Source organism: Saccopteryx leptura, chromosome 1 (genome assembly GCF_036850995.1).
Source record: "Saccopteryx leptura isolate mSacLep1 chromosome 1, mSacLep1_pri_phased_curated, whole genome shotgun sequence".
NCBI classification, from domain to species: domain Eukaryota; kingdom Metazoa; phylum Chordata; class Mammalia; order Chiroptera; family Emballonuridae; genus Saccopteryx; species Saccopteryx leptura.
In genome coordinates this window covers 301,238,605-301,263,085 of record NC_089503.1, presented here as the reverse complement: position 1 = coordinate 301,263,085, position 24,481 = coordinate 301,238,605, and the positions used below count along the sequence as shown (strand labels likewise).

Below are 24,481 nucleotides of genomic sequence, written 5' to 3'. Positions count from 1 at the left end.
TAAGCTTATCAGTAAATGACTTTTGTATCATGCTCCCCTCCTTTTCCCCCCAACCAGTATGTGATCATGTCTATATAACCAGCCTCAGGACTATAATCGAGGCTGCACGATTTGGGTTATTAGCTATATACTTCGTGTAAGTCATATCTAGCTGCTTATTAATAAATCTCCTAAAATTTCTTCCGTATCCTGCCTTGGTGTCTCTATGTAACCCGCAGATTAAAGTACAGCACTTTATAACAACCCCAATAAATTCAATAAAAATAAAATAAAATAATAAAGAATGTGAATCAAATACTAACACTTAGTGAGGAAGTGATAATGCTAACCTCCAAGTCTAAGCATCAGAGTCCTTTTTTTGATATCTGTAGTGATAAATATTAAATGCACAGTTCAATATAAGCCACTCCAGTAGCAACGTTTATAGTCATTTCTTTACACAAACCTCTTGTTGACCTATTGACTATTCTTTACTATAATTCAATTGATAAAAGAGCAGCTTAAAGACAAATTAGGATTTTTAAAAGGTTGTTTATGAAGACATATTAAGGAACTTTAGTCATAGCACAGTACAATCAGCCAAAGTTATCTAGTAGACAGCTTGTCAAAGCAAAAAAAAAAAATTTTTTTTACCAAAGTCTAATGCTATTGGGAAAAAAATGTCATCATCGTCTCAAAATTTGAGTTGATTGTCCCTTAAGAGTGAGCACCCTTTTGACAGCATGAAAGAAGGAAAGCTCCTATAATTTAAGAAAAAATACCTGCCATGCCTTGGACCAGATCAACCAGAACACAGTGCTGAATTTAGCAACTGTTATGCTGCCACCAATATAACAAAACCCATCTTAGAAGAAGTGAATTATAGAACGGATTGGTCTACCTAAAAAAAAGTTCTCAGGTCTCCCTTCAGCATAATACTGCTTGCTGTGAAACGCTGTACCATCTGACCTACAATTCCATGCCCAAGCTCTTTAAAGGTCCCCAGGCTCGGGGGTGTTGATAGATTTCCTGCGCAGAGAGTCCAGTGAAAAGGCCGTTGGAGAAACAGGTCTTGATTCAGGAATATGCTCCATTCTGTATTTTTCAATATATGGTGAAGCTACTTCCCAAACCTGAGAAACAAGGACAAAACTGAAATGTTGACAACAAAGCATTATCTATACCCGACCAGACACGCAGCTGCTGTCTGCTTGCTTTTTTTTTTATCCTGTATAAACAGATCTATGCCCTTATGTCAAAAAAATCTTAGGATCAAGCCCAGGACTTAATTGTAAAAATAGCAGAGTTCCAAGGTACATTGAATTCTCAGCCCTGACAGTTCTGCCACACTAAGGTCAGGGAACCTGGTCAATGCACCTGGAACCTGACTCTTCAGATTTCCTTGACTTCTCTGGCCTATTTCACCCTGTTAAAAGCTAGCACTGCTCTCCCTTGCTTGAAGACAAAACAGAGGCTTCTGCCTAGCAAAGGAACAGTGCCCCCACCATGTCTATCCCTACCTCCTCTCCTTGCTTTTATTATAAGACATTTAACACACAATTGGTGCCCATGAGTCTTTGGTTGCATTCAGAGATTCTAAAATACAGAACTCAAAACTTTTCTAAAGTTACCACCAAAGTTTTCAGCTGCTTACTCTTCTAAAGCCCAACAAGCCAAAAAACAAAACCTACAGAATTCAGTGAGAACAGAATTAAGGAAAGTTGCCCAAGGGTCTATGTTGTTTGTGTTTTTTTCTTCCTTCCTTCCTTCCTTCCTTCCTTCCTTCCTTCCTTCCTTCCTTCCTTCCTTCCTTCCTTCCTTCCTTCTTTCCTTCCTTCCTTCCTTCCTTTCTTTGAGAAAAGGAGGTGGAGGGACAAAAAGAGACAGACAGACTGGAAGAGAGAGAGATGAGAAGCATCAATTAGTTGTAGCACCTTAGTTGTTCATTGATTGCTTTCTCATATATGCCTTGACCTGGGGGCTATAGCAGAGCAAGTGACCCCTTTCTCAAGCCAGCGACCTTGGACTCAACCTTGGGCTTCAAGCTAGCGACCTTTGGGCTCAAGCCAGTGACCATGGGGTCATGTCTATGATCCCACGCTCAAGCTGGCAACCCTGTGTTCAAGCTGGTGAGCCCTCACTCAAGCCAGTGACCTCAGGGTTTGAGCCTGAGTTCTCAGTGTCCCAGGCTGACGCTCTATCCACTGGGCCACCGCCTGGTCAGGCTCTGACTGTGTTTTCTAAAGCAATCCTTGAATGAGAAAAACCACTGGGTTTCCTCATTTGCTCTATTTCCCTGACACATGTGCTCTGTCCCTACTCAAAGTGGCCTGTGGTCCAGCAGCGTCAGCATCACCAGGGACAAGTCAGAACGTCAGCGCCACTCCAGACCTACTGCATGCAAGTCTGCGTGTTAACATCTCCGGGAGAGTCACATGCACATTACAGTGTGAGAAGCAGTGCCTCAGACCCCTGGTTAGTTTTACCTCCACCTGCCAATCTATTCTCTTTCAAGCATGACATCTTCCTTAAGTAAGCTCCTTTTTATCTGATTGCTCCTGATGGTCAAGGAGTGTTTTTTCCCTATTCTCTTGTATCACAATAGGAAATGTATTCTTTCAAAGGCTAACCTCCTTGAACAGATCATCTGCACCCCCAGGTTCACTGCAATTATTTACAATAGCCAAAAAAAGGAAGCAAGTGTTCGTTGATGAGAAAATGTGATATATATACATATATAAATGCTATCAAGCTATTGAAAAAAGGAAATCTTGCCATTTGTGAAAACATGAATGAACCTCAAGGGCATGATGCCAAGTGAAATAAGTAAACAAACAAACAAAACACAATACTGCATTATCTCACTTGTATGTGGAACTTAAAAAAATAAAGTAAAATAACACCAAAGTCAGAGAACAGACAGACAGCTGCTAAAAGTGGGAAGCAGGGGGTAATGAAACGGGCGAAGGGGGTCAAAAGGTACAAACTTGCAATTATAAGATGCATACGGCATGAGGACGAATGTCCAGCATGGTGACTATAGTTAAAATGCTGCATTGTATATTTGAAAGTTGCTAAGAGAGTAGATCTTAAAAATTCTCATCACAAGAAAAAATAATCTGTAACTATGTGCAATGATAGATGTTAACTAGACTTACCGTGATTGTTTTGCAATATATACAAATACTGAATCATTATGTTGTCCACCTGAAACTAAAATAATGTTTTGTGCCAACTGTGTTTGAATTTCAAAAAGACTAAGCTCTCACACTTTTCTCTACTAGCACCGAAGTTGGCAGCAAGCAAGGGGCTCCCCCTCGGAGGACGTGGGGCACATTTGAAAATGACAGGCATGAGGATCAAAGGGAAACATTGTTCCCCAAGAGAAGAGCAATGATTTCAGGGAAAATCAAGTAATTCTAGGGAACATGTTATGCACAAATTACTACAAAAGGCTTAAAGGACATTAAAATACATATTTAGGAAATGAGTCAGCATGCTAGACGACTGTCTCTATCAGAGGAGGCTATGAGTCTGTGCAGCCAGAGGAAATTGGCAAAAAGGGAATGGTGTATGCAGTGGGCAGGGCACACTTGAGCACTAAATAGACCCACAGCCTTCTGGAGCAAAAGCCTGGGACTCTGTTTTCTCCTCAGATCTATTGCAGGCATTGGACCAGGCGGTGGTGGTGATGGCATTATAGGAAGAGAAAGTACTTTTGAATGAAATAGTACATTCTTGGTGAAGGGGATTCATGAACCTTTCATGTAATTTTCTCCCCACAAACACTTGTTCCAAAATGCCACTTAAAATTGATTTCAGCTTCCAATCCTTAGTCAATGTTTGGGTGCAACATGGGACACCTACGAGTTTATCAAAGAGCTTCCTGGTGGCTTTGCAAATTGTATAAGTACCTTTGTGTTCATGTCCAAAGAACAGCCAAAAAACAAGAGAATAAGACAACGTTTCTCCACTCCACTGTACTTCCCTAGAATGACCCCAACCTAAGAAATAAGCCAGGTCGTCAGCGTACCTTCTGTTCCACCAGCAGCCTGTGTGATGCCTCGATGTCGGGGGCCATGAACCGGTCTTTTAGCCAGGGCCTACGGGGAAGCAAAGCAAACCGTCAGCCAGTCATGGACACCACCAGGGTTCATGGTTCTGAAGTGGTGTTCCTCCCAGGGACCTGTTTGGCTTTACCTTACTACGGAGCGCACCAGGTCATAGACCTTCTCCAGGGGAGTGGTTGTCCGCAGGGGGCGCAGGAACTCGATGCCCTGGCAGGCTGCCAGGAGCTCGATGGCCAGCACTGAAACGGGAAAGAGGGAGGGGTGACTGGGATAACCTGACTTCCTGCTTGCGGGCTGTCAATGACACCAAAGTTGATGGCCACCTGAGATGTCTCTCTAATGGTGAGAAGGGGGAAACTATCCAGGTAAATGACTCAGTTTTTCCTTCTTGCCTCATCTAATTGAGATGGAAAATATCTGTGTCCTATGTCCACCTCTCTGTAAATTTCTATTTGTTTTCCGTCTTGCTCTTTGAGCTGAGGTAGCTGGCATGTAGAACTTCATCAGAGGATTGAAGGAGCAGGTGCATGAGCAAATTTGAATGAGCAAGTTTGGTTGCCCCGGGACTGATTCTACTATATAATGTCCCTTTTGAGCCTTCAAACTCAGAGGCCCCCAAGTCCACTAAAACTAAAACTCTAGAAATTGGTACTTAGATGTCTTGTATTTTCATCTCAATGTATCTCAGAATAATTTATGTGGTATACACACCCCTTCCCTTACTAAACCAATTCTGCACCTCTCCTCCAAGTAGCTGGCCTTATTTGTTGTTGAGACCTTGATCTTAAATACTCCTACGGAGATGCCTTTCCTCACGCCTTCAGACTCAGCTTCGTCCTCCTAGCACTCTACCATCTAGTCAGAATTTTGTTGATAAGTGCTACAAAGAATTGCCAAAGTGTGTCCAATGTCTGCCTCTCCGCTTAGCCTCTAATTGCCAGGTGGACAGAGAGAAAGAATGTCTCATTCACTGTTTAATCCAGGGAGAAGTTATCTCTTTCTGAGCTGCTTATGCAATGCAGAATCACTAGGTACTATAATAAGCGGGTATTTATCTTGTTACTTTATACCCAGCACCACTGGATTCCAAGATTTGCAGGTATTTGTTTATCAAAACCAAAGCAAACTTAAGTAACAATGAGCATGCTTGAGCATGCCAATTCTTTTTTAAATTGCATCTGATATACATGTATAGAACTACACCAGATGAGCTAGAGCTATAATTTGGACCTACAAAGTTATTGTCATGCAAACATTAAAACATCAAGTCTGTGCCAGACACTGTCCTAGGTATTCTAGGTTCATCTAGGGATGTGATTGAGACAGCCAAGATCTTAAATACTCTTGATCTTAAATATTTCTTCAAAGCTGCCTCTTCTCCTGCCCATGAAAGGAAAACAAGCACGTGGGAAAGACAAACAAGCCTAAGGATGTCAGGAGGACTAACGCTACTAGGAAAAAAGGGAGGTGCCGAGTGGTGGGTGCTGCGTTAGCCGGGGTGAGCAGGGAAGTCAGCCAGGGGAAATCTGGGCAGCTGTGCAGCAGGAGTGAGGACTGACCCACATGAAGCCCAGGGGGAACAGTGTTGCAGGGAGAGAGACCAGCGAGGACACATATAGGTGCTGAGGGAGGGATGTGTCCTTAGCAGGTGCAAGTATAACACTGCAGTTCCAGGGTAGCAACTAGGACGGAGAGAGGTGGCAGTGAGAGCCAGAAGTCAGATCATACCCTGCATGATCCTCTTAGGTGACGGGAATGGGGTTGGGTCTTGTTTTGAGCAACAGGAAGTAATTTCCATATTTTTATTAGGTGGGGTCAAAATTATGTTTTAAGAAGCTGACCCTGGCTATTGCACATGGTGACTGTAGGAGGACAGTGGTGGAAACAAGGAGACCAAGCAGAAGGAGACAGCTTGGTGTCTTTTGAGGGCCAGCTTGAATAGCTGAGGAATTGGATAGAAGATCTGAGAATTGATAAGGGTGACTCTGGTCAGAGGAACATGCTCAGTGGGGAGACCATCTTAAGAATGAACATTATGAAAACACTGTGGTACACAGATGATAACAAGTGTTGATGAGGATGTGGAGAAATCAGAACTCCCAGACATTGCTGGTAGGAATGTAACACGGTATGGCCACTTTTGGAAAAATAGCTTGGCAGTTCCTTAAAAAGATGAACATAGATCAGCAATTTCACTCTAGACAAATGAAAACATATGTCCTCACAAACTTTCACACAAATGTTCATAGCAACATTATTCATATTAGCCAAAAGGTGGGCCAAACCCAGACATCCTTCAACTGACAAGTGGATTAACAAAATGTGATACATCTGTACAATGGAATATTACTTGCTCAGAAAAATGAATGAAGTTCTGACACATGCTGCAACAGGGATGAAGTTTAAACCCACTATGCTAAGTGAAAAAAGCTAGTCGCACCCTGCCACACACACACATCATATGTTTCCCTTCATATGAAATGCCCAGAATAGGCAAACCAACCAAGGTAAAACATTCATCAGTGATTGTCTGTTCCTGGCAGGAAGAGGGGTGGGATAGAGAGAAGGAGGGGAGTAACAGCTAAAGATACAAGGTTCCTTTTTGGGATGATGTAAATGTCCTCATTGATTGTGATGGTGATCATACAACTCTGTGAATATACTGAACACCACTGAATTGTATATTTTTTTTAATGGGTGAAATGCATGGTGAGTAAATTATAACTCAATACAGTTGTCCCTGCCCCCCCCCCTCAAAGAATACTTAACTCTGTCACATTTATCTTAAAATAGTGGGGGTGTTTTTTTTGTCAGTCAACTGCTTTTAACACAGTTGCAAAACATTAGGAACTTAGAAAAATAAGTCCTAAAGGAAGGCAATTTCTCTTTAAAAAACAATACAAGCAGTAATTAGGAAGGCAGGGAGACGTGGGCCTCACACAAGCTCCACTATGAAGCATCTTTGCCAGAAAGGTTGGAGTTAAAGTTTCTCAACCCTTTAGAGCCAACTGCAGCATCCAGGAAATGCCTAGGACAGCAAACAAGTTAAAAGTAACACCACAGAGAAGCTAACAGGTAAGTCTGGAATACCGGTGTCTATCAGAAAACTGATCTAGTCAACGGAATGAAGAGGGGGAAAATGGAGTTAGGACTGTTCTAGACACTGAGTTTGTAAGAACACTAAGATAATGGGGGAATTTGAATATGCACTCAATGGTGAAGCCAAAGCTCATTGTTGGGCACGGTGATGGCATTCTGTCAGATAAGCAAGTCTTGGTATTTAAGAGTTAACAGTATGCAGGAAGAGAATTATATAACAGGGATTTGTTTGAAAATAACTTGAGTAAAAGCACAGAAAAAAATGCAGCAAATGTGCTGTTGAATCAGGGTGTGGTATATGTGAAGTTCATGGTACTAATCTCCCCACTTTTGAATATGTTTTGAAAATGTTGTTTTTTATTTTTTTTTAAAGTGATAAAGCCAGCAGATGAACCAACAGCGTGGTTCTTAACCGTCAGCAAGCATGAGAACCACCTGGAGGGCTTGTTAAACCGATTCTCTGCTCTCTTCCCTAGTCTCTCATTCTGCAGGTCTGGGGAGGGGCTTGAGAATCCGCCATTCTAACAAGACCCCTGGTGACGCCGCTGCTGCCTGTAGGGATCCCACTTTGGGAACCATGGTGGAGTCGTTTATCCGGGAGGCCCGTCATCCCAGACTGCCTGTAGTTACCTTGCTCCACATGCTCGATGACCCTGAGGGCCTTCCTCGCTGCCCATCCTCCCATGGAGACATGGTCCTCCGTGGCAGCGCTGGTGGAGAGGGAGTCCACAGAGGAGGGGTGGCACAGCGCCTTGCTCTCAGAAACTGCAGGAGGTCAGTGTAAGTTAAGTATGCTTTCGCAGGAAAAACCAACAAAATGACATGTATTTTCCCAAAGCACTCCATGGCATGGAATACTCACTCCAGGAGTTTTTTGTGGTTATCCAAATACCAGATGGTCCAAAGTTACTCTGGGAAAACGAAGGAGGCTGGTTTTTCCCCCCAAAATGAGAAGCTATAGTGAGTTCTAATACCCAATAGGAACTCTAATATTACAAAGCCAAGTCAAAAACATTGGAAGCAGTTAGCATGCCAGGGAAACTAAGAGAAAAAGTTGTGTGGCCATTTCCAGGTACTCGAGAACAATTTGACTGGTTATTTCGCCAGAGGTGGCGATATTGGAATCCAGGCGTGGCCTTTGGAGGTGGAGTCTGGACCTACAGACCTTGGGCAAGAAGATTTTAGTAGTTCAGACAGTTCAACAATGACATAAATTATAGTCTGGGTTTTGTCAAGAGCTTGATAACTGCCACAGGTATCTTAGGGAGGGGAGAGGATCCTAGAGATGACCTAGATTGATGTCTGTCAAACTCTTTTGTCCATATGACTCACTAGATTTATTAATATGCAAATGTTGAGTTGTGGGCGGGGCCCAAGTTCTTCTGCTCTAACAAAAGTGATGGCTCTGCTTTATTTTAAGTATCAAGGACCTAGATCACGGAGTTTCCTCACCTAGCGTCAGAAGCCAGGAAAGGTGAAACTCAAGGGGTGTTTCCCCCTCTTTCTGTGATGCTGACTGCGGCTCCGAGTGAAGAGTCCAGTGTTTTCCAGGCTCTCGGGAATCCTGTCTGTAGCAATAATCTGGGCTATCGCCTTGTCCTGGTTTGCCCGGGACTTTCAGGTATCAGCACGGCAACTCAGGTCCTGGGACCCTAAGCCTGACCTGACCAACGGGCTGTGGCAAGGCTTGTTCAGAACATAGTATACAGGCAACCGAAACAAGAAAAATGCCAGTTTCATTATAACAAAAGCAAGCTGAACAACTCCAATGGGCAGCTTGGGAAGGCAAATACATTGAAACCAGGTTCCCAAAGTCCATAATATTCTCTAGAAATCAATTTCTTCTCCCCCCCCCCCCACCATGGTAATGTGAGAACGTGTTACCCTTTGAAGGTATTTTAATAAGCAGGAAAGTGAGCAAACAGAAGATACTGGACAGAGGAGAAGATGAATTCAGGGGCTTTTTCTTGGTTATTTTGTTGAGCTTAGGTGAGAAAGGGTCAGGAGTAATAGTAATAGCAACTATATTTATTTGGCACCAGGCACAGTTCTAAGGTTTTACCTGCATTCATTTATTTAATCCTCAAAACAGCCCCACTAAGTAATTTATCATGCCCATTTTACACAGGTGTAAGCTCAGGGTCAACAGGATTGAGACTTGTTCCATACCACACTGTAAATGGCAGAGTCAGGATTTGAATCCAGACTCTGCTCTTTATGAGCTACCAGTCTATCCTGCCTCTTAGGTAGACTTACTAGATAAAAATAGAGGATGCTCAGTTAAATATGAATTTCAGATAAAAACAAGTTTTAGTACAGGTATGTCCCAAATAATTCAAATTTGATAAGATATTTTGCATTTCTCTTTGTTAAATTTGGGAAACCTATTTTAGGAGTAAGTATTGATTAAAATGGGATCCTCATTAATTGAAATGAGAGCACAGATTTGGGAGCCAAAATTCCTGGGTTTAAATTTTCTGCTTCTTACTGGCTGTGCAATATTCGGTAAGACACGTAACTTCTCGGATCTTTAAGAATTTATCTAGAAAATGGATGAATAGCACTGCCCCATGCTATTGTGATGATTAAGTGAGTGAATATAAGTGAAGCCCTTAGCATCTCCTTTGTGCCTGGCCCCATTCTGACGAGTTATTGATCTGTCCCTTACAGCGCCAGGTCAGAAATCAGCTATATTGTAAGCATTGTTGCATTTGTAATTATGTGTTTAATGGTTGGTATATCTAATGAAACACATCCAAAGTTTAATTTTTCAGGCCGGTTCAAGTTTCACCATTAACTACAAACTTTTTTGTCTTTTTCTTTCTGACCGTCTTCAAATTAAGATTGAGCAAACGCTACCAAGATAAAGTTCCTAGGTGATGTCAGATTGTTTCCCACAGAGAAATTGTGGAAACCTCATTGTTTTCAATCTCACAGTGTATTATTATGTTTCAGTGTAATATTGTTTAGATTTTGTTTTATATTTTTTCTAAAAAAATATTAAAGAGACAACCTTCTGCATTTGTATTAAGAGAGATAGGGTGCAAATAGAGGTGCTGAAAAGGTTAGATCTCATGCAAAGACAAGATTCGATATTTTGGGATAAAATGGAGAGACCCTTCAATAGAGAGGCTTGCGTTCTGGGAAAGGGGCAGGGTACTTACCCAGGGCTGCGGCTGTGCAGTGGGCTATCATGAATCCAGAGTTCAGACCACCTTCAGCCACTAGGAAGGCAGGAAGCTCGCTGAGGGAGGGGTTACAGAGCCTTTCAATTCTTCTTTCGCTAATCGCAGCAAGTTCATGGACACCAATGGCCAGATAGTCCAGAGCCTGAAAGAGTGTCTCAAATCAGTCGGCCCATATTGGAATATGCGTTCAGGGGCCACAGCAATTCTCTAAAGCTTACTTTGGCTGGATATTCACCATGGAAATTTCCTCCAGAAATCGTCTCGCCCCTGCTGGCAAAGACCATCTTTCAAAACAAGTTAAGGCTTGAACATATCATTTGCTGATTCCTTCAAATATATTGCTTTCCCCAATCTGCTTATTTTTTAACATCGACGCGGCAGCCCTTGTAAAATGTGGGGTGGAGAGAAGGAAAGCCTTTCCACAAGCAGTTGTCGACACACAGGGAAAAACCTATGAACACAATCTTCAAGAAGACTCATGTATACCCAATTTGGGGCCAAAGAAGCACAAGGCGTGAAATGCTGTTTTCTCTTGAGGTTGGAGATTCTCAGGCTGTGTGAATCTGGTAGCCAGTCTTTGCCCTCAAAAGGTTTCTAACCTGATACTAGGAGCAGAGACCAGGATGCCAATGTAAAAGCAAATCCTATTTCTTCAGTGGGCACTGTGAGCTTGTGCTCCATAGAGGAGCCTGCTGAATGAAAGACTTTGCTGATGACCAGCCACCCAAGTGTCTGGAACAATTCTGCGAAAAGTTGTCAACTCTCTACTCAGTGATCCTGTGGCAGCATTCACAGCAAATGGTGGCCAATATGTCCTCACAAACCCATGTAGGTCAGAGGCAACTTTGGGCTCTCTGAACATTAGCATCCTCAGAGATCGTTTCATTCCATCATACACTTCACTTAAACCAACAAAGGCAGTAACACCCTTCTTCCAGGTTCCAAGGAGCTAATTTTTACCAACCAGACCAAAGAATATCCACTACTTTATTAACTAGGAACTCTCTCTGTGTGAGAGAGGTTCTGACTTCCAAAGACCCGGAGATGCACATGCTACACTATCTTAGTCAAGTCTGGATTTAACACTTCTCCGTGTATGGTAACTGTGAGCACACTGGGCCTCGCTCCTGCTCTTCTCTGTGAACCCACCCCAACCACAGGCCTGCGTCTTCTCTCCGTTCTCTGAATCTGTAAAGCAAGTGATCTCTGCACCACTTAGAACTTAGGCATGTTCTAGTTCTAGTGTTCTCCAGCTCCAAATTTGTTTGTTGGCTATTAGATTATAGTAATTAGAAGTGAACACCCATAATATCCAGCAATTAGGAAATATGTGATCTTTATCTGCAATAGAAAATTTAGAAACACATTCTTTCAGATAACACAAGTGAGTATCACAGGAGAACTCCCAAAAATTCATCTATTGGAAATTCATCAGCAATTAAAAATCTTTCACTGAGGAAGTAAAGGACTTTTGGCTGAAATTTTTGCTGAGGCAAGTGGTAAGGGGAGAATTTAGTAGGGAATTATTTCCTCCTCCATTCCAATAATTTAATGGTCTCTCTCTCTCTCTCTCTCTCTAAAATACTCTTGAAGTCTGAATTATGTAAGTGTAGAAGGGACACTTCTGCTCTGCAAGACAGAGAGATGAGCTAAGACTACATGGAGTTCGGGAAAACCACTACATTTGGGAGGTGGGGTGATGCAGAGGTGGGTTAGTGGGTTGAGGATTATTTAGTGTGAGTTTGACTGAACTATGTAACAATATGAGAGGGTGTAAAGCACATGTCCTGAAGGAAGCCCGTCAGAGAGACCCTCAGAAAAGGCGTGTAAGAGACCTCGCACAGCGGCTGTGCACCTGTCTGCTAACCCCGGCCGTGAGCTGCTGGCAGGGCTGCTGACTCTGCACTTTCGTCGGTGTTAAGAACTGAGGCAGACATGGGTAAGAAAAACAGGGGTTTGACGGTCTCCATAGGCTAGGTATCATCTCTGTGAAGCCAGCGTGACCCTTGGCAGAGCACACCAACTTCTGGGGGACTAAGCCATCACAGAACATTCCATAGCAAAAACAAGATGGCTCTGTGACCCCACAGCAGGAAACAAAGTCGAGCCTCATTCTTGAGAAATGGAAGTGTCCTTATTTGTCTTTGTACAGGGTGGAGAAACACTGATTTGAGTAATGTCCATGGCAGAAACAAAAGCTCAGGGTGCGGGAAGCCATAACTCATTGACCAACACTTTGGTAAATATTAAAGGGGTACTTTCTATTTAGTGTGTCATGGCATTTCTAGAACCAGGAAGGCTTGCATAATGCCACCTACCCCAGGTCTCTACAGTCACACCTCTGACATCGGTCATCATCCTTCTACCAACAACCTCAGCAGTGGGTTTGAGGGCTGATGTCTTCCTGAAGCCTCTCTGTCAATGCTGGAAGCCTGTCCCTTGATATTGAATGGGCTAATTTTGAAAGCACAGCACGTTAGACTCCGAATCTAATATTAGGTTGACAGCTGTGCCTCTACCACTTCCTAACTCTGATCTAGGGAAACTCACTTAATTTCTGAGATTCAGGTGCTCGGTTTAAGAAACAGAATAAGCCTGACCAGGCGGTGGCGCAGTGGATAGAGTGTCAGACTGGGATGCCGAAGACCCAGGTTCGAGAACCCGAAGTTGCCAGCTTGAGTGCGGGCTCATATGGTTTGAGCAAAGCTCACCAGCTTGGACCCAAGGTCTCTGGCTCGAGCAAGGGGTTACTTGGTCTGCTGAAGGCCCACAATCAAGGCACATATGAGAAAGCAATCAATGAACAACTAAGGTGTCGCAATGCGCAATGAAAAACTAATGATTGATGCTTCTCATCTCTCCGTTCCTATCTGTCTGTCCCTGTCTATTCATCTCTCTGACTCTCTCCCTGTCTCTGTAAAAAATAAAAAATAAAAAAAAAGAAACAGAATAACGTAACTGAGATGCTACACAAAATGATCAGTCACTTCAGAGTATAAAATTACCAGCTGAGATTCTTAATTACAGATTAGTAAACAGTCAAAAGATACAGGATTATCTGTTGCGCTGTTTAGTTCTGTGGTAATTATGTTCTTCACAAATGTGATTGTGTCATTCACCACACCATGAACCTAAAATACAAGATTAAATGAGTTAATACATGGAAGACATTGATAATGGTGTCTGTCACATAGAGTCTGATATGCTTGCCAGAATAGCAAGGATGTTTGAAAGTGAGATTTATTCTTACAGTAGAGTTACTTTGGTAATTCTTCCCCATAGACATTTTGGATCTAGCTAGTTAGAACAGAACTTGCTGAGTACAAGGAAGTGAGGGTATTTCCTTTAGGGCCGTGATGATGAACCTTTTTATAAAAACCACCTACTTTTGCAGAGCTGTTCAACCTGGGCCCTCCCGCCCACTAGTGGTGGGCGGTAGCGGAGCAACCAAACGGTGCCATGATTGGCCCTCCGTGAAAGCTGGAACGCCCACTAGTGGGCGGGAGGGAGCAGGTTGAACAGCACTGCAAAAGTGGGCGGTTTTTATAAAAAGGTTCACCGTGAAAAATAAAAAAAAATTAAAAGGTTCGCCATCACGGCTCTAGGGAGAACTCTTTAATATACTGTAGATTGGAATTTGTCACAAGATAAACCACAGTGTTGGCAAAAGTAGGTTTATAGATGTGAGTACGCGAAACAGTTTATTCTTGTATTATTATTCATTAGTATTGTATTACTTTCCATATAAACAACTGTAAACCTACTTTTGCCCCACCCTGTATCTTTTCGTTCTTGAGAAGCATGTAATCTCACATTCAACTAATTGCCACATGTAAACAAACTGTAGCATCTGCAATATAGGATGCCTCATGCTAACCCAAGTCATCTGCATTTTTTATTTAAAGTTAAGCCTCACAGATTCATTTATGATGATTTATTTCTGCCCAGTAAATGCAGGTAAGGTATACCGTGGTTGGGCACTTGAACTTTGATTAGGCTTTCATGGCAACATCCCTGGTCTTCTGGGTCTAGTTCTATATAAAGGAGAGCAAGTAAAACTCCACTAACTGGTTAGGATGATGTTATTATTAAGAATTTTTAAAAGTGAAGGCACTAAGATAACACAGCAAGCTGTCTATTAGACTTCTCTACAAGGTTGAGTAAAGCAATTCAAAAGGAAACAACCAGCTTATCTCAGGGAATAGAAATGACAATAATTGGACAAATGGAAGTATGTGGTCTACATAATTTTTAATAGAGGCAGTAAAGAAATTTTGATTCTAATTGCCTATGATTTTCTAACACCTTCCTGTTTTTCTACCCACCCCCTCCCCCTGCACTGGGAAAGAGAAAGAAAACTTTATGTTTGTTGGTTTACCTGTGGGCAGCAGCGCAAGGTGTAGGCATCCTGCACGCGGTCACAGAACCTGTGACTTTCTGTGGGAGAGTTAGAGGGGATGGCAGGGAACGTGGTATCAGTTTTTCCTCCAACAAAACACAGAACCAAATAAGCTCAAGTACATTAACATGCCCAGACCTGCTATTTCTGATGGGTGATGGTCTGAGTCCAAGAGTGACCGAAACCGAAAAGCAACTTCGATTTGCCCAGGATGAGGGCGAAGAGCATGAATGTCTAGAATTAATGAAGGAGAGAAAGTCTGAGTGACTTATATTAGAATGAACTACCGTGAATAGCTCAGAACCACCTACAGTGCTGTCAGAGCCCTCAAAAGTCCCACGGGCCCTTAACCACCACTCAGGATTAGAAACTTAACTCCATGAGCAAGATATTCTGTATTGTCTTCATTCTTTCTACTTTAAATATCCAAGTGCAAATCGGTTGTCGAGAATTCAGCTACTGGGAATTCAACTCAAGATACTGGGCTACCCTAAAAAGACTTAGGCTCATAACAGAAGGGTGCGCCATAGTGGCCTAACTTAACTTAGTCATTTTTAGACAGTTTTTCTGTTCTACTATTTAAAATACTAGAAAGGCTTTCAAACTTACTACTTTTTAGGCAAACTACCACTCTTGTAGTCCCCTTCGCCCAGTTTTCTAATGGGGACCAACCTGAATCCTATTCTAGTTCTAAAATGCTGCAATCAGATTCCTAGCACAGCACATAGTTTGATGAGAGTCAGATTTAGGTGATCTGGGCCAGGTCACTTAACTCTCAGGGCCAGTGTCTATCTGTGAAATGTGACCATTTTAAGGGCTGAGCGTAGCAGAATTTAGAGGAAGCTGTAGCAGTACTGGGTACACCATAGGCTCTGGAGTCTTGTCCTTCTTCCCTACCACTCCCCCCCCCCCACTCACCCACATGTCTAAAGACCTCAATCAGCCCGCCCCATGAGCTCTGGTTGAGTAAATAGCAACCAAACAGAAGAACCATGCTGACCAGTATCGAAGGCTTTGGTGGTGCCCTTCAGCACCTCGAGGGTCAAGGCCGCCACTATGTCAGCCTGCCGCGCAATAGCACTGGCTCTCTCCACAGCTTCGCAGCCCAGGGAGGTGATCATCTGTGTCCCGTTGATGAGCGCCAGACCCTTTGGGGCAAGGGAGAGAAGCTTCCTACTGTATTTTTGTAACAAGCCTGTGTACAAGTTGATTATCTTTTGCTTCCAGAAGAGACAATTTAGCCAGTCAGTAACCTAAATGATGTTTATTCATGTTTTCTGAAGTGGAAGGCAATGAAGCTTATTTAGGCCCTGGAGGATTAAGTGACATCCTATGTGAAATCATTACTATCAATCTGGCAAATAGAATAGGTGTTGAGAATTCCCATTCCCAAGGCAGCAGAGTAGCTCCAGTGGAGAAGGCATATAAAATCTTCAGCTCTTAATTATGCTGCATCTCTTCTTTAATTTCTCATTATTATAGGCAAGATACCCTAAAACATTTCTGGTCCAATACTCCTGGCTGTCTTAGAGCACCCTAATGGATGCTGGCTTAGAACATCTCTCAGGGGTCCCTGGAAGTCCCAATTGAAAATTTAAGTTCTTAGGTAAGACAACCCCTAAGCAATTAGAGCAGGGGTCGGGAACCTTTTTGGCTGAGAGAGCCATGAATGCCACATATTTTAAAATGTAATTCCATGAGAGCCATACAACGATCCATGTACGTTATGCATTATCCAATAAAAATTTGGTGTTGTCCCCACCTGCAACCATGAACATGAGCGGTAGGAAATGAATGGATTGTAATACATGAGAATGTTTTATATTTTTAACGTTATTATTTTTTTCTTAAAGATTTGTCTGTGAGCCAGATGCAGCCATAAAAAGAGCCACATCTGGCTTGCGAGCCATAGGTTCCCAACCCCTGAATCAGAGCATGGAGAATCTTTTAAATACTTATGGAGGAGCTGTTTCTTTAGTAACCAACTTTCTTTCTTTTTATTTTATATTTTATTTAGAAAATTAAATTTAATGGGGTGATATTGATCAATAAGAGTATGTAGGTTTCAGGTAAACATTTCTCTAGCATTTGAACTGTTGATTATGTTGTATACCCATCACCTAAAGTCAAATAATTTTCCGTCACTGTATATTTGAGCGACCAACTTTTAACAAACACCTGAGCCATGTTTATTTTAAGAAATCACTGGGACTGATATTGGGACTAAAAAGAGTGCATAAATAAAGGCCTGTTGATGTGAAGAAACTTTTCTTGAACTTCCTTACCTCTTTTGGTTTCAGAACAATTGGTTTCAGTCCATGGGCTTCTAGAACCTAAAGAATGATTTGAAAACTTAAAATTGTATAGCAAATGAATTACCAATCTATTACAAATTTCACAAGAAACCAAATAAAAGCTTGTTAACCCCAAAGATCTGTCTTATAAAAAATCAGGCCCACGTGGGTTAGCTCTGCTTATCACCTATGGTCTGTTTTCTAGTCCTGTTTTTTCAGTATGAAAGCACACTTAGCTTTCAAATGATTTTTACACTTAAATCAGGGGCTCTAGTGTCTACAGAATTGACCCTAAGTTTTGGTTTCAGGTCCTTTGTGTTAAATGTCCACGTTAGGAAATCGCCTTTCTCCTGCTGCTTCCAGAGCACATCTGCACACCTGTACTGTCAGGCTGGGCTTCTGTCTGTCCATCCTCCCTGCCTCCAGAGTTTAACCTAAAAGGTCCTCCTGTGTATCTAAACATTGGCAGAATCTCAGAGCAGGGCCTCTCATTTGTGGGGCAAATGTCTGAGCACCAGGGAAAGGGGAATTGTTGGCCTAATAGATGGAAGCAGAATCCTAAGGGGAAATGGGCAGAATAATCTTACTCTGAAATAAAAGAAGCAAAAGCAGTCAATGAGTGAAGCTCCCTCTAGGGAAGAAGGAAGACAGGGCCAGCACCATTCACTATATCAACTTCCCAGGTTTATCAGAGTACCTATTACACATCTAACTCTGTTCTGAGTGTGGAGCTGGGGCCGGGGTTGGAAAAATGGAGACAGACAAGTTCAAGGGCAATTACAGTAGCAGAATGTTCAGTGCTTTGGAGGTAGGCGGTGGGTACAGTTCAGTGGGAAATAATCACATACGTAGCTAGAAGAGCACAAAGGAAGAGCAAAGGAGACTTGGGTGTTGAGAAAAGGGCCAGAGGATCAGAGGGGACTTTCCCAGAGGACTGGTCAGACGAGGGAGCAGGAGAGAATGGAGAAGAGAAGAACGGGCCGGGGCTGGTCCCTCTGTCCAGGACACAGCACGTTCCAGCTGCAAGGAGCCTCCAGCTGCTGCGAAGGAGAACCCTGGCAGGAGGCAGGAGGGGTCACATGACAAACTAGACTCCTGTGGGCCACTTTAAGTTTAGACTTTCTCCTAAGGACAATGGAGAGCATTGTAGGTTTTAGCCAGGACCTGCTCAGTTTTGCTGTGTGAAGGTGGTTGGGGGAATATTGCATACAGAGAAGTAGTCACAGAGTCTGCATGGGAGAAAGGGGACCTGGATCCCAGATTCCCATCAGGATCACGTGTTTCCTTAACTCCTCCCTCCTCCTTGGTCCTCGACCCTTCGGTTACTGTTCGGGGACCTCCCAACAGTTGATGAGAGATGGTACGTCAAATAATTCTTTAGGCTGCTCTGATGGAATTTGGAGATGAATGAAGAAAATATTAAAGGTTTATCAAAAACAAGCCTGTCTAATTAGACACCAGGGTGGGGACTTGGGGAGAGAACGGAGCCTCCTTCCCGGAGGCCCTAGAAGAAGTGCTGTGACCCCCTGCGCACTACCTGTGAGGTGAGACCAGCAACTAGGTAAACTGACGACAATGTGTGGCCTTCCAGATAGGCACCAGAAGTGTTTTAGGTGCAGAAGAAATTCTGGGATCAACACTGGCAGCTGTACCTTGTCACCATGGTGATCACCAAGCCCAGAGGCTGACAGTTGGGTATGGAACCTAGTCTGACTTTGACGCTGCAGTTTTCTCATCTATAACGCAGGAGTCACGGAGGCCCCCTCGCTGGGCTGCCGTAAGGATTAAGTGGTACAAAGCACGCCGCACACCCGCTGTCCAGCCCAGGGAAAATCCTACACATGGTTGCTGTAAAAGTCTTACGTATTTAGCGTCGGCCCAGCCACTCTTCGGAGACCACATCTTCCCTTCTCCAATTAGCCCAAGAGCAAGATGGGAGAGTGGAGCAAGGTCTCCGCTGGCACCAACGGTTCCTTTCTCTGGAATGTAGGGCAGGCAGGAGGCTGGGAGGGCAGGAGACACCAGTCACTCCAGGGGAACATCCTTCCGGCCTGCCCCACTTTGCCTGGAGACCCTCGTTCCCGGGAGAATCAGGCATCACTTGTACAAATGCCTGGGGGAGGAATACCTCAAGCTCACTCCTCCATGCGGGACCTGGCTGCGGTGCTGGAGAAAGAGGTGAAGGGGAGGGAGACAGAAAGAAAGGCAGGAAGGGAGAAAAAAGGGAGGGCAGGAAGGAAAGAAGACCCTCCCAGGAACCCTCCTGTAGGCCACTTTAAGTTCAGACTTTCTCTAAAGGACAACAGGAAGCTTTACAGGTTTACTCCAGAAAGTGCTCAGACTTGCCATGTGGAGGTGGCTGGGGGAACACCGTACCCAGAGAAGTAACCACGATGAGTCCTCATGGCAGAAAGGTGATCTGGAAACCAGAGTCCCAGAATTTCTAGAATTCTAACAATGAATCTTAAAGACATGATCAGGAGCTAGCTGGTACTTTGTAGCCTTGTTTCTAAGAACAAAAAGTTAGAAATGATCTAAATACGAAATTAAGAGATTTTCCTATGACCAAAAGTTGTGTGTGGCCATTAAAACCTATTGGAGAATTTTTGAAACATGTAAGTAAATATTAACATTAGAAAAGTAATTAGAAAATGTTCCAGGAGGATAAGGTTCAATAAAGTGTTGGGTTTTCTGGAAAGGTTCAGTAAAGTGTTAGGTTTTCATAGTCAATTTAGTTGCTTCTTTTTGCCAGATTCCTAATTGGCCACCTCATCACTGCTTATTAGTAGACATGTACTGTTTTGTAAAAAATTTCCAATAAGTTACCAAGAAAAGGGGGGGGGGCTTTGTTTTTCTAAGTAAACTCCTAATAACAGTGTTTTTGCTAACTGCTAAATAATGTCAATAGGATAGAGCAGTGCCACCCACAGGCCAGCGTCCAGATCAGAGTTCACCCTGGGGCTTCTCAGAACTCGAGGGCCCCAGAAGTGCCTATAAAGTATACAATAGGTGGGTTCACAGCCAGATTTGTCCTAGCTGGGATTGTAGGGCTGACCAGGAAAAGAGTAGAAATAGGTGTTGGAATCACGACTTGTCTGTTTAGCATAGCCCTATATACTATAGATTGTTTATTCAAATTGCTTTTTTTTTTTTTTTTTTTTGACAGAGACAGAGAATCAGAGAGAGGGACAGACAGGGATAGACGGACAGGAAAGGAAAGAGATAAGAAGCATCAATTCTTCATTGCAGCACCTTAGTTGTTCATTGATTGCTTTCTCACATGTGCCTTGACCGGGAGGCTACAGCAGAGCGAGTGACCCCTTGCTCAAGTTAGCAACCTTGGGGCCTCGAACCTGGGTCCTCCGCATCCCAGTCTGATGCTCCATCCACTGTGCCATCTGGTCAGGCTCAAATTGCTTTTTATATTTATGAATGTTTATGGCATATCATATTTAGAGCACTTGTGCCCATAGTATGGGGACTTGAACGTGTTCCAGTCCATGTGACTGCCAGCCCTCCTCCTCCTCCCATTCCTTCAGCCCAAAGAGTCCCCGAGACTCTGCTGACCTGAATGTTTATCCTTAGCTTTGAAAAAGGACAATGGCCTCCCAAGCATTTCAAATCTTGTTTCTTTATTTGAGTTTTCCTATCTCAGGAAATAAGCTCCAAATAGTTAAACTGCATTATAGAACTGGCACTAGGTGGCTTCACGATCACAAGCAAGTCTTGACTCTCTTTTCTGTTTCACTTTTGCCAGAAGCTAGATTTCAGTTATGTAGGTCTAGCAATCTTACCACTTGGGGAGCATGAAGATTTCAGATTCCCAGGCACCAACCAGAACTACTGAGTCAGATTTCCAGCTACTTTGGAAATCATTATGCTTCCCAGATGAACTGATGCTACCTCTCTAACCACATTTGGGCATCACTGAATCATAGTTCTCTCCAGCCCTGAACTTAAGGTCAGACTTATGGGGCTGGTTCTAGTATTAAAGATGCCAAATGCAACGTGGAGAATAATGGAGAACTGGGTTTCAAGTACACAGGAGTAAGTGTCTTCACCACACTCCCCCACCCAGCTATTCTCCTTCTTGCCAAGCCCATTTTCCACTCCTCTCCATTATTTTACGCTGTCTCAACCAATTCCTCATCGTCCCATCAATCAAGTCTACCTCATAGGATATGCCCACCCTCAATGGAAGGTCAGTCAGGAATCCATTGCATTACCATTAAATGCTTCAATAACTTGTTTGAGGGTCTCCAGGGAAATGCCACTGTATCCTTTGGCTAAGACATTGATCCTTAAAGCCAAGAGCATCCGACATCTCTCAGGGATTAGTGGTTTCCCAACACCTACAAAAAAATTGAAAAACAGAATCTTTTCGACTTCCTGGCTGCCTCGTCTCTCAAATCTTTCTTCACTTCTTGACTCAAGATAGTTGGACTGCTCTCCCTCCTGACTGACTTGCTTCTTCAAGTCCCATCTTCCAGAAAAAAGTGAAACCCCAGTCTCGCCTTCTCAGCTTTCCTTTTTGGGACACTCCAGTGAGTCCCCACGCCCCACCCAACGCCCTTAGAATAGCGTCTGGACTCATCAGCACAAGTTGCCTCACAATCTGATGGGAGCTGATTTCTGATAGACTGTCCCATGTCACCTCGTCCCGATCAACTCATTCCCTGACTTCCAGACTAATGTTTATCCCTGGGTGCACCATTCTCTTGGCATGACTGTGCAGGCATTCCTGTCCCAATGCTGTCCCTCTGCCTGGCCCACTTGTTTTCCTGAGAGTCAGCTGGAAGGTGGTCTTGTCTGATGATGTCTGCTTCCCCCACCCACCCTGAAGCACCCGGTCCTTGGAACGCACCAGCTCTTCTGGGCTGTGCCAGGACACAGCGCACTGTGCTGTTCTGTATTCAGACAATCACAATGTTTGCAATAATTTACCTGAAGAATGTGAACGTACTAGGTTGACCTGGAGTTCCCTGAAAGAGAGAGGGTAAAACCTGTTAGATACCTGGTGGTGAAAATGTTCCCTTATCTGGGGAGGTGAAAGGAGGGACAGTTAAATCTTTGGAGAGGCAAAGCGAGGCAGCATGAGATAATTTGATGAAACCAGCCCGTCTGCATTCTCAATACCAACTCCTGGGCAAGTTAACTTGAGCTTCCTCCTCGTCTGTAAATTGGGGTGGACATTACTTCCCTTGCTGAAAGCAATCTGGAAAATGGGGGCAGGTGGCATGTGAATGTGTATGCATTTGGTGAGGAGAGCAGGAATCAAACTTACTGTAGCTTATTGATAGGAATTACAGTTCTGGCAAATTTCCCAAAACCCGTTGTAATGCCATAAACAACTAGAATTAAAAAAACAACAACACAAAAACAGACGTTATCTAATTAGATGTGGACTATTTTTTTAAGTCTATAAAAATAATTGTACAACACAAAGGGAGCAAGATACCAGTTTTTTCTTCTATGATGCTATCTATGACTTCCCTGGATTTCTGCACCTTCTTTTCAGCAGTCGAGGTGAGCTAGGAAAACATTGGTCAGAGCTGAGCACGTTGAAAATTTCCACATGTAGCAAAAAAGGTCAGAGGACACCCTTCCCTCGCCCACACCTTTATTTTGTAGCGTCCCTTGCCCAGGTTCACCAGATCCTCTGTGGTCAGGCTGTCCCCGTCCAGGGCGATGTACTGCACAAAGGAAGGGGATCTTCGTGAGTCTGAGCAGCTCCACTGCTCCAACCAGAGAGGAGGGAAGCCTCAAGCAGAACCAAATTTTGACACTGCAGAGAGTTTATCACCACTAATTAATGTGCCAATTTAATAAGCCAGCTTACTTAAGAGGAAGCTGAGTACAGGATGTCAGAAACAGAAAAGCCAATGCCTTTCTGTATGGCCCAGAGCTGGACAGTCCCGTCACAAGGGATAGTGTTTGTGCACAAATTTTACTGGCTCTCCTCTCCTTTAACGAGGGGGACTTAATTTTCTTAACAAGAAGGGGGTGGTTTGAAGCTCACCTTTTCAGGCTCCCGGTACTTGCTGTATCTGACGCCAGGTAAAGGAAAGTCCCGGGGAGTGTGGGAGAGCCCCAGCCCCGCCCCGGGTAGGAGGGGCCCGCGCCAAAGGATACAAGTACACTCCTTCTGGTTGCGACGGAATGAAGTCAGGAGACATGGCATCCCCTTCTATGACTGAAACAAGAGTACGAGAAGGACCCCATCACAGATCCCAGCAGAGAGCCACTTTGGCCTTGCTGGTAAACCAAGGAAGAGCTAGCTCTTCAACTGCCTTTGAATTCTATCGAAACAGCCACTTTCAAACAACTTCTGATTCTCTCAAGGGCTTTTCAGCATCCTTACGATGGAGGAAAGCAAAGGGCCGAGATGTAGGCGTCAGGCACGGCCCCGGGTTTAAAAGAAAGTTCAAGATCTAACCCTACCTCTATCCCTATCCCAGCTTTATCTTGTTTTATCTGAACCTCTCTAGCCACTGGCCTCTCATCTGGTGAGCGTCTTTTGAAGGGCAAAGGATCTTCACCTTTCAGTCTATATAGTTACGTAAGACCAAGTGATTCAGTAACGGCAGCAGGATTCGAACCTGCAGTCCTGATTTAAAATCTGGTCTTCACTTCTGACTGGCGGCCTGACCCTACCTAAGTGACCGCCTTTCCGAGTCTGTCGCCTTGCTGTGCAAGGCGGTAAGAACCTCACCTTTCTCGTGTGAGAATCTAGGGCACCTAGAAACCTCTCGGCACCTGCACAAATCAGCACATTTTTCCTCATTTTGCACCCCGCCCCCCTGTCCCCCGCAGTGGCGATAACAAGGGAACCCCCCTCCCTCCCAGGGTCGCGAGCACTAAGGGGTGCCCCGCTGCATCAGTTCGCGCACTCCCCTCCAGCCACTTCCACAAACTCACCCACTTCCACAAACTCATTGTCCTCCAGGGCCACCTCCAGGGGGTCCTCATTGTCCAGCAGGCCCAGGCCCTTGCAGCGGCGCACGAGAAAGTGCACGTCCTCCGCCGAGGCGAAGCCCCCGTTGTCTGGCTTGTTCTTGATGTAGCGCCGCACGGCCTCGCGGCCCAGCCAGCCCACCGTGAGCTGCGCGTCCGGGCAGGGCACGGCCAGCCACTCTCCGCGCACGTGCACCGTGTACCTGGGCATGGCTCCCTGTAGCTCCTGCAGCCCGGCGAGGCCACCACAAACACCACGCCTGCTCCTCCGCAGGTGACAGTTACTGGTGACAGTCACCAGGAGGGGAGAGTTTTATGTAAGAGTGACTACTGAGGTGTGGTGGGCCAGGAGGGCGAGGATGGACTTTCAAAATAGGACACCTCCCTTACCTTTACTCATTCAGGCATTGGACAAATATTTACTAAGGGCCCACGGTGCCCCTTTGGGATTTTGCTGTTGAGCTAGAGGCTGGAAAGGCGGATGTCCGCAGGCCAGCC

General features: G+C 44.2%; 1 protein-coding gene across 1 annotated transcript; it reads right to left on the bottom strand.

Moving 5' to 3' along the window:
- Window positions 1–511: 511 nt before the first annotated feature.
- Window positions 512–24,337, bottom strand: HAL (histidine ammonia-lyase). The gene is made up of 20 exons (XM_066357292.1): window positions 23,948–24,337; window positions 23,162–23,222; window positions 23,049–23,076; window positions 22,648–22,722; window positions 22,488–22,560; window positions 22,314–22,380; window positions 21,974–22,011; window positions 21,256–21,381; window positions 18,893–19,032; window positions 17,021–17,068; window positions 15,736–15,883; window positions 14,874–14,969; window positions 14,715–14,773; window positions 13,387–13,467; window positions 10,555–10,620; window positions 10,313–10,478; window positions 7,779–7,913; window positions 4,180–4,288; window positions 4,013–4,082; window positions 512–1,112 (listed from the first exon to the last, which is right to left on the bottom strand). The coding sequence occupies exons 1-20, from the start codon at window positions 24,192–24,194 to the stop codon at window positions 972–974; spliced, it is 1,974 nt and encodes a 657-aa protein (XP_066213389.1). The 5' UTR covers window positions 24,195–24,337; the 3' UTR covers window positions 512–971.
- Window positions 24,338–24,481: the final 144 nt, after the last annotated feature.